The 10,914-nt window shown below is 38.2% G+C and overlaps 1 protein-coding gene across 1 annotated transcript; it reads right to left on the bottom strand.

The window, feature by feature from the left end:
* Positions 1 to 8,394: 8,394 nt before the first annotated feature.
* On the bottom strand, positions 8,395 to 9,495 carry LOC114308060 (uncharacterized). Its single transcript, XM_082923656.1, has one exon. It carries the CDS (start codon positions 9,493 to 9,495, stop codon positions 8,395 to 8,397), a length of 1,101 nt encoding a protein of 366 aa, XP_082779782.1.
* Between the last annotated feature and the right edge of the window lie 1,419 nt (positions 9,496 to 10,914).

Here is a 10,914-nt window from a genome sequence, read left to right as displayed (position 1 = left end):
AATGAAACTTTAAACCTTAGGGATGGAGATGTAATTTCAAAAAGGTGAGGGGAGAACTGTAATAAACATAAACCTCAGGGGGTGTCAGTGTAATTTACCCTTAAAAGTTTGTGTGTTGGACTATTTTACTTGCATTTTATCTATAAAAAATAAATAAATAATATATATATATATACACAATAATAAATAAATAAATAAATGGTGTAACAATAATATCCTTCGTACAGAAAATGGCAAGAAGAACTAGGGCAAATGGATCCAATGACAACAATAACAACGACGACAACAGCAGCAACAACAACAACAACAACAACAACAGTGGCATCATGAATTTCATTCGGGCAATTACTAATGAACTAAGAAACCAACCCAAGCATGAAAACAACAAAGCAGAATTAATAGCGAAATTTCAAAAACTCAAGCCCCAAATTTTTTTCGAAAAACCCAATCCCTACACGGTTGAGGCATGGATAAGGCAAGTGAAGAAAATACTGGAGACGCTAGAGATTCAGAACAAGTAGGACCAAGTGTCCCTCGCTTCATTTCTCTTCGATGGGGAGGCCGATTTCTGGTGGACAATGATTAAGGAAAGCCGTCAAGTGGTAGAACTATCTTGGAGACAGTTCGAGGAGTTGTTTATGGAAAAGTACTTCCCAAACTCAGTAAGGCAAGAAATGATCCAAGAATTTCTCCAACTAAAACAAAGGGGCATGACTATGACACAGTATGCCAATCGGTTTGAGGCCCTTTCTCGCCATGCCACAACTATAGTGGCAAACGAAATAGACAAAGTAAGGCGCTTTGAGTGGGGACTTGATTCGGAAATCCGAGACAAGTTGGTTGCAGTGCAGCTACCTACTTATGCACAAGTAGTAGATAGGGCTCTTACTCTAGAAATAGAGAAGATGGACACAGCAAGGACCCAAGGTCAGCAGTCTAGAGCCAACTGGCAAAGAAGCGGAGGACCCTCAAGGAACAATAGGACCCCTGCTGCTTTAGTACCTTATGCTAGGGGGCCACAACAACAGCAAGGGTACAATCCTGAGCAGCGTAATGGGGAAAGGACTAGAAGGAGCTATGAGTGTGGCCAAAAAGGTCACTTCAGGAATAACTGCCCTCAAAGGTAGGCTATTATATCAATCAATGAGGAGCTACTCAACGGAACAAATGCGCGCCAACTCAGGGAACACGAGCTATGCAAAATTCCTAATCTGGCAAAGGTCAGCCGCCAGCTAATCGGAATGTGGGACAATTGAGAACTCCACAACCAAGAGATGCCAATGCAAGGAAACCTTGGGTGCCAAATCAGGGTGCCACCGGGAGAGTCTTTGCACTCCAAGAAGGAGAAGACAATGGAAATCCTTCAGTGATTCAAGGTATACTCATCCTTATGAACTCTTGTGTACAAGTCTTGTTTGATTCTGGAGCATCACACTCTTTCATATATGCTACATGTGTTACAACTTTGGGATTAGAACCTGAACGATTAGAAACACCTATGAGTGCTGCTTCACCGCTAGGAAGTCAAACTCGAGTAGATCTCGTATGCAAATCAAGTGAACTAGGAGTCTCCAATTTGAGTTTAACGTGCGACCTACAAGTCATGGAAATGTCAGACTTTGACGTTATCCTAGGAATAGACTAGTTATCAGCCCATAGAGCCACCATTGATTGCTATCAAAAGACGGTGACTGCTTACTCTCAAGACGGAACGCGATTCCAATTTAAGGAGGATAGACAAGATTCTTTATCATCGACACTTCAAAAATCAAAGTGGCACGATCACCTGGCTGGATGGCTAGCCAGCTTAGTTCTGGAAGATAAAGATCATATGAAACTAGGGCTACCTCATGTGGTGTGCGAGTATGCTGATGTATTCCCAGAGGAATTACCAAGACTACCCCCAAAGTGAGCAATAGGCTTTACCATTGAATTACAACCCGGTACATCACCGATCTCAATGGCACCACATCGTATGGCACCAGCTAAATTGAGAGAACTTAAGACATAGTTGCAAGAATTATTGGACAAGGAATTTATAAGGCCAAGCACGTCCCCGTGGGGAGCACCAGCCTTATTTGCTGAGAAGAAAGATAGGACACTTAGGTTATGCATTGATTACCGACAACTCAATAGAGTCACCATTAAGAATCGATATCCACTACCTAGGATTGATGACCTTTTCGATCAACTTAGAGGGGCAAAGTATTTCTCAAATATAGACCTCAGGTCTGGGTATCACCAGTTGCGTGTTCGGGAAGAAGATATTCTTAAGACTGCATTTCGAACCCGTTACGACCACTATGAATTCGTAGTGATGCCATTCGGCCTAACCAATGCACTAGGCATGTTCATGAGCTTAATGAATAAAATATTCACGCCTTACTGAGATCAATTTGTGGTAGTTTTCATAGATGATATTTCGGTGTATTCTAAGTCTGAAGAAGACCATGAGCAACACTTGAGAATAGTACTTCAAACTTTGAGAGAGAACCAACTGTATGCTAAGGCTAGTAAATGTGAGTTCTGGATGGAGGAAGTAAAGTTTTTGGGTCACGTGGTATTTGAAAAGGGAATATCAGTAGACCCAACTAAAGTAGAAGCAGTGACAGAATGAAAGCAACCTAAGAACACATTTGAGATTTGTAGTTTCTTAGGATTGGCTGGTTACTATCAAAGATTCATTCAAGACTTCTCAAAATTGGCCAAACCAATGACACGATTGACTCAAAAGAGGGTAAAGTTTGAATGGAATGAGTCTTGTAAAAATTCGTTCCAAGAACTCAAGAAAAGAATGACAAGTGCCCTTATTCTCATATTACCAGAACGTGACGTTGGGTACAATGTGTATTGTGATGCTTCCAAAAAAGGTCTGGGGTGCGTATTTGTGCAAAATGGCAAGGTGGTGGCATATGGATCAAGCCAATTAAAGAACCATGAGAAGAATTATCCCACTCATGACTTGGAGTTAGCAGCTATAGTTCACGCACTCAAAATTTGGAGACACTACCTGTATGGTAAAAAGTTTGATATTTTCACTGATCACAAAAACTTGAAGTATTTGTTCACCCAAAGGGACCGGTAGGGCTAAGAAAAAAATCCATGAAATCCGTAATCCGATCCAGTCCAATCCAATCCGGTAGGTTTGGATTGGTTTTTTGAATCCGTGGTTCGATTCCGGATTGAAGAATTAAAAATTCGTAGTCCATGGATTGGTTCAGGATTGAACCCCACGGTTCCGGATTGGAACCGATCTGGACCGTATACAAATAGTATATTTTTATTATATACCCTCCCCCATAGTATCTTCTCTTATTCTATATAAAACCTAAACTCAAACCTAAATCCGCATAGTATCTTCTTTTAATACTTTTATTTGTTAGTTTTTAGTTTTAATTTGTAATGGTCTAAATACTTATGGTGAAACCAGTTTTCTTGTAGTTGTTTAAATTCTTGAATAGTATGTCGCTATTATAGAAAGACATGTTGCTATTGTGGAACTAATATAGTTCTATGTTTATGTTTTTATGAAATTAAAGTGTTATATATATATATATTTTTTATTATTTAATTATGCGAATCCGTGATTCTAAACCGATCGAATCCGTGTTTAAATGAATTGGTTCGGATTGGTTCCATGATTTAAATGGATTGGAGTGGTTCTAATTTTTCAGGAACCGTAGATAACGAATTGGTCGTGGTTTTACCCAAATCCGGCCCAATCCGAACCATGCTCACCCCTAGGGACCTGAACATGCGTCAAAGACGTTGGATGGAGTATCTAGAGGATTATTAATTTACCATTTCCTATCATCCCAGCAAGGCTAACTTGGTGGCAGATGCACTAAGTCGCAAGAATAAAAGGATTGTTGCTAGTTTAGCACTTAGAGAATGGAGTATGGTTGGAACGCTCAATGAATTTGGGGTACAAATGGAGGTTCGAGATGAAAAGGCTTACATTGGTGCTCATATTGCTACGTCTAAAATTTTGAGCGAGATATTAGAATCACAAAAGTATGATCAGGAGGTAGTATTCATCAAGGCACGAATAGAATCTAATGAAACTATGCCTGGTTGGGAAATTCACACATATGGGAGTTTGAGATATCAAGATCGAATGTTCGTGTCAAGCGACGACTTACTAAGGGAAAAGGTACTTGAGGAATTCAACCATTCAGTATTCGCAGTACATCCAGGAGGAGCTAAGATGTACCAAGACTTAAAATGCCAATATTGGTGGGGCGGAATGAAAAGGGACGTAGCAAAGTTTGTGTCTCAGTGTCTGACATATCAACAAATAAAGGCTGAACACCAAAGGCCGCCAAGGACACTTCAACCTTTACCAATTCCAGAGTGGAAATAGGAACACATAATCATGGATTTCGGAACGGGTTTGCCTCAGTCACCACAGGGACATCACAGCGTCTAGGTAGTGGTGGATCGACTAACTAAGACTGCCCGATTGTTACCGATCAGGTCGTCAAATATGTTAGATTCTCTTAGTAGATTGTTTATCAAAGAAGTGATCAAATTACACAGAGTACCAGTTAGCATCGTGTCTGACCGTGATCCTCGATTCACTTCGCAATTTTGGCAAAGTTTGCAGAAAGGAATGGGAACAAACCTATGTTTTAGCACAGCATTTCACCCACAAATAGATGGGCAGTCTGAAAGGACGATACAAACCTTGGAGGATATGCTTCGAGCTTGCGTTATGGATTTTAAGAGAAGTTGGGAGAAACACCTACCTCTCGTTGAGTTCGCTTACAACAATAGTTTCCAAGCCAATATTGGGATGGCACCGTATGAAGCACTTTATGGACGACCTTGTCGATTACCAGTCTGTTGGACTGAAGTAGGAGAAGCAACCTTGTTAGGACCAGACTTGGTTCATGAGACCACTGAGAAGATAAAACTGATCAAACAATGGCTAACCACAGCCTAAAGTCGACAAAAGAGCTATGTGGATCAAAGGAGACGACCCTTAATGTTTGAGGTAGGGGATCATGTTTTTCTCAAAGTTCGACCTTGTCAAGGTACTACACGATTTGCGAAGAAAGTAAAACTTGCACCTCGTTATGTGGGACCCTTTGAAATTCTAAGCAAGATAGGAGAGGTGGCATACTGTTTAGCACTACTACCACAGCTCGCAGCGGTGCACAATGTTTTTCACATCTCAATGTTATGAAAATATGAGACACACCCTTCCTATGTTATCAACTGGGGAGAAATTGATCTCAATGAAGATGCAAACTTTAAGGAAAGGCCTATAAAGATTATGGATCGATGAGAAAAGAACTTAAGAGGCAAAGTAATCCACTTGGTGCGAGTGTTGTGGTAACATCAAGGAGTAGAGGAGTCTACTTGGGAAAGAGAGGATGCAATACGAGCCAATTACCCTCAGTTGTTTGAAGATAAAGGTACGCGTTAAAATTTCGAGGGCGAAATTATTTAAGGGGGATAGGTTGTAAGAACCTGAATTTTTAGACAACTAATTAGTTTGATTAATAATAATATTAAGTCAATTAACAGAGATTATTAAATTATCGAATTATAATGTTAATAGCATCATGGTTGATACCAATATTAGATTCCTTTAAATAAAATTATTTATCTTTCTGTGATAAAATTTTTTGTATCTAAATATAGTTGTGGAAACTAAATAAGTTAAACAAATAATAACTAAGTTAGTAAGAAAATAGTAGGGAGCAAAATATCTAGTGACTAAGTTATATATATTCATTGATTTTTATTTTTGTACAAAAAAAAAAAAAAAACCAAAATCAGAATTTATTTTTGGGCAGAGAAATTCGGCCCTTCTGAGCAAGCATGCCAATGCATGCCAAAGCTTGCTTACTGCCACACTCCAAAGCCTACACTCATAGATGGCAATTCCAAGCCTCTCTATCAAGGCAGCCATGGCATGCAAACATGCTGTAAGCTTCTCTTATAGATGATAGTTCCTAAGCTAAAATAGAAATAAAGTTAAAAAGAATAATAATAATAAAATAGCTCCTCAAACTCCTATAACTAGGAGCACTATTCAACCTTCCATTACATACACGTAACTGAGCAAAAGAAAGAGAAAGAGAAGGAGAGAAAGCAAGAGGGAAAGGAGAAAAGAGAGGAAAAGAAAAGCTCAACACTTGGGGTTTTTTTTTACTTCATTGAGGTAAAAATACTCAACCCGTATCCTTTCTTAGATATTTTTCTTAACTAAATCTATACATTAAAAATATGCAAGAGTGTGTATTGATAATACACAAATGCTCAATGCATGTTACATTTGGATAGAATGATAATCTTATGATTATGTGATTTCTGTCCTTCTTGCAAATATGGATTAGATGGTTTAGCTACTGATTTTGCTCCTTATGTGTTCAATTATTCTCCATTATTGAATTAATCATGCATGCTCATGAATTTGCGTTTACTCTTCATAAATATTATTTTCTGTTACCACCGATGAAAGTAAATATGAAGGATTAGAGTTTCACATGGGAATAATAGTAAGAAACATTTTTTTTTAGTCTTGCATGTGATTCGTGGTGAATACAAAGTGTGTTTTTCGCAAACTAATGAACTTTCAGCAAAACAGATTTTTAATCCGTTTTGAATAAACCCTAAACAAACTCATGAGGACACTTCCATAAAATCTGAAACTACTGGAGTTAGTTTAACATGTTTTCATGGTACTAGAATATTGAAGAAAATTATTTGACAACGTTTCATGGCCTGAATATATTTTTAACTTCATTGCTGTTTTGAGGCAACAACAATGCTGACTTTACCTGGTCACCATTTATTCCAAAGAATGAATTTTCAAGTGATTCAAATTGTAAACGTTATATTTTTAAGTTACCTTTCAAATTCCATTGGTTTCATAATTTTTTATTAAGCATTGAGAGAGAAACGCCAATTTTTCCAAAATGTGATAGAATCTGTCCAGTTTTCTTATAAAAATTATTTGACCATCTTCCACTGGTTTTCAGTCTTCAAACTCTCTGGAAATATGTCCTAAACTCAAATATTTAGCAAGCCGTTCTAACCATGCCTCCTTTTGACACCGTTTGAGGCCTCTTTTTATTTTTCAAACACAAAACACCTGTGCTTGAGGTTAATGTAACTCACTGTCCCAGAAAACCAGCTTTCTTCCAAAATTTATTTCTCTATTTTAAAATCGTTTTTAGCTCTAGTATTATTCTTGAAATATTTTCCTAACTCGATGAACTAGCACCACTTAAAATATTATAATTGTTGAACTTTATTTGGTATGGGTTTCATATTTTTTTTGTCTGACCATACAGTGCTGAAAGAGGAAGTGTGTGAATTCTTAAGAAATTTTGTGATGATTCCTAGGACATTCTATCACATTTATTTTGGTTTCCATATATGATTGTGTTGTGCTATATAAACATTATGTCACTGTGGTTCTCAAACTAAAACTCGCATATGCATAAAAATGTGATTTTGAGGAAGTAACGAAACATGAAATTGAACCGACAATACATTAAAAATTTAAAAGTGATGGGGTGAGCTCGGTTTAGAAGCTTGCACCAGTGAGTTGCAAACCCTAACATGGTACGGGAAGGTATTTCGGCTCTTATCGGTGTAGGTGATATAAGGTTGGTGGTGCAGGTGTCACAACATAGACCGTTCTCTTGGGGCAAACCGTGATGTCACGACACGGGTACGCAACCCTGGTGCGTGGGCATCATTTGTAGTTACAGCAAGTAACATTTGAATATTTGACCAAGGCGGAGTCAAAATTGCATGTGGCCATTGCTTAGCAGTTGAGTGGAAATAGTGCTTCGCGGGGAGTTACTTAAACTTATCTGATAAACTAAATCTATGAGAATTTAAAAAGAAAAGTGGGCATTTTCATTATGATAAAATACTGCTTTCATTTGCCATTGTTTTTTTTTATTTATTTATCTACTGTTATTATTTCAACTGATGGCATTCCTGTTCTGCTTTTTAAATGCTACCTGTTATTCTGTTACTACGCATTATTCATTAATTGTGAGTATTATTATCGGGGTAGGTATTTTCGGGTTGTAGTATATTATTGAGCTCGTCGCTCATTGGCATTCTCATTGCCCTGGCATTTTATGCCAGGTACCGAAGAAAATAAAGGAAACATCGAGGCCTTGCAAGACGACATTCAGCCTTGGTTAGCTTGAAGAGTTCCCAAGTTCCACGAACCATTTTCTAAGTTTCCTAGTTTTTCTCTAGTTTTCTTTTATATTTGTGTGTTTTTTTTTTTTTTTTTTTTTTTTTTTTTTTTTTGTACTGAGACTAAGTTTGAAGTTTTATTAGAATTGTAATTTGAAAACTTTCAATTTTTGGGTTGTTAATTAATGGATGTTAGTGATATTGGTGGCAACATTGATTTTAAGTTCTAAATCTTATTATGATGTCCTTAGAATTTGGGCCGTCACATAACCCAGGTGGATGAAACACAACGGATTTATTCACACAGTCAATAGTTGCACAGTACTTCGTCAACCAGTCCATACCCAGTATGTAATCAAAATAATCAATACCCAACAGCAATAAATCAACATACAGTGTCACATCACTAATTACTAGTTCACATGCCGGATAAACATAAGTACATACCATAGAACCCCCAGATGATGCAAAAACAGACAGTAAATTATTCATAGGTTCTAAAGGTCTAATCAATTTTCGAGAAAAGGCATGCGACACAAATGAGTGTGTAGAACTAGGATCTATCAAGATATATACATTTTGGTTATAGATGGAAATTATACTTGACACCACAGACTCGGCGTTCTGTACATCCCCAGGTACTAGTGCGAACACTCTTCCCTGTCTCAACGTCTTATTTCCCTTGTTACCCCTGGCATTAGCTTGTGCATTTGTTCTTGCTACAGAAGCAGACCTGGCTGAACTTGTTGCAGGAGGGTTAGCATCATCAGATCTTAGCAGACAATCTCTAACCATGTGGCCAGTCTTGCCACACCGAAAACAAGCACCTGATGGACAGTAACATGTGCCTTTATGCTTTCTTCTGCAGTCGGGACAGTTTGGGATAGATCCACTACTCTGACTAGAGCTACTGGAGGATCCCTTATTCTGCCTTTTTGAAAATGACCGACCCTTTTGGAAATTAAACCCGGATCGTTTACCTTTCCATTCAGTTGTTAGAGCTGGAGCTTGTTTCTTTGTTGCCAAAATGGCCTCTGCCATCAATGCTTTATCAAGGACTTCCACATATGTAGGCAACTTTAAAATGCCTACTCGATCAAACACATCCAAATCTAATTCCCCTTCAAATTTTTGAGCCTTTTTGTAATCTGTGTCATCCATATGAGGAGCAAATCTAGCCAACTCTGTGAACTTAGCTTCATATTCGGCTACGGACATCTTGCTTTGCTTTAGTTCTTGAAATTCTGACACTTTACGGTCTTTGAAGCATTGAGGAAAATATTTCTCGTAGAATATTACTTTAAACTGACTCCATGTCATAGTTCCACTACCATCTCAGATAAGCATCCACCATTGTCTAGCTTCTTCTTTTAGAGTATAATTGGCCAAAAGAACTTTATGCGTTTTCGAGCACGGAAATACTTCAAATATCTTTTCGGTCTCTACCAGCCATGTTTTAGCTTTCAACGACGCAATCCCACCCCAAAAGATTGAGGGCTTCATTTATTGAACTTCTGTGTTAGTGCAATAATATCAGTGTTTTCCGATTCAACTGGCACCGGAGGTGGTGGAGGTAATGATTGTTGCCTCTGTTGTTGCATCATTGCTTCTGTCAAAGTTGCAAGCATCTGTTTCATTCAGCTCATTCGAGCCTTTGAAGATTCAATGGTTCCATCACTTCTTGTATTTTCCATTGCTATAGGTAAACAGAGCACTGATAAATATAGGTAAACAGTTCTTTTCACAATGTTCGGAACATTCACTCCCAGTTCATTTGTTTCAATTTCATGTGTGCATGATTAGATTCAATTGTCACATTTACAGAAATTAACACACACACTCATACATATAAATGAAATGTACCTAATTCTTTTCTAGGACATCTTATAGCTCATATGGACTTGTGTGTGCGGTATAGCTCGTGTTCTGATACCACTCTGTCACGACCCAAACTCGCCCTCATAGGTTTAGCGCCATAACCGGCCAGTAATCCTTAGATTACCAAAGGCCTTTGAATAGAATAACATATAATTTAGGGCTGCGAAAGCAAATATATAAAACATGTTATCCATAGAGCTGTGCTGATGTATATAGGATAGAAATTTAAAACTTTATATACAACTATGTGACATCAAAAATAAAGTCGTCTTACGTCACATTCATTACAGATGGAGCAAAAAGGGAACTGAGCCCCATATACAGATAAACAAAAGTTTGCTCATACATCAACAGAAAACAAAGTCTTAAACATTTACAAAACATGGCCACAAGGCTTGACTTAATCCGGAACCTCCTTGGGAGGCACAAAAGGGTAACTGACACACCAAAACTCCAAGCAGCATCTTAGGCCTAGTCACGCGCTTGGTCACTTACATACATAATATAAATAGTGAGCGGAAGCCTGGAGAATAATAATAGAGTAAAGAATTTAATGAATGATGTCCCATAGCAGCTTTCGAATAAAAAACAAGTTCAGTTTCACATACTTAACCAGAGATTATAGCAGTTATATATGGTACATCCATTTAGCTGTCTTATCGTATCAAATTTGCATAGTCGGTACCGACGACCACATAGGTCCACATCTTGTGCACAAGTAGCCATGGTATTGTTACCCCCAGGTGAGGGCCACGTGAACATAGGCCTTAGTATTGTTACCCCCAAGCAAGGGCCACATGAACATAAGCCACAGTATTGTTACCCTCGGGCGAAGGCCACGTGCATATTAGCTACAGTATT

The sequence above is a fragment of the Camellia sinensis genome, chromosome 4, assembly GCF_055761805.1.
Source record: "Camellia sinensis isolate YWXY chromosome 4, ASM5576180v1, whole genome shotgun sequence".
In the NCBI taxonomy this organism is placed as follows: Eukaryota; Viridiplantae; Streptophyta; class Magnoliopsida; order Ericales; family Theaceae; genus Camellia; species Camellia sinensis.
The sequence above is the reverse complement of the archived record's forward strand: the minus strand, read 5'-3'. Positions and strand labels throughout refer to the sequence as shown.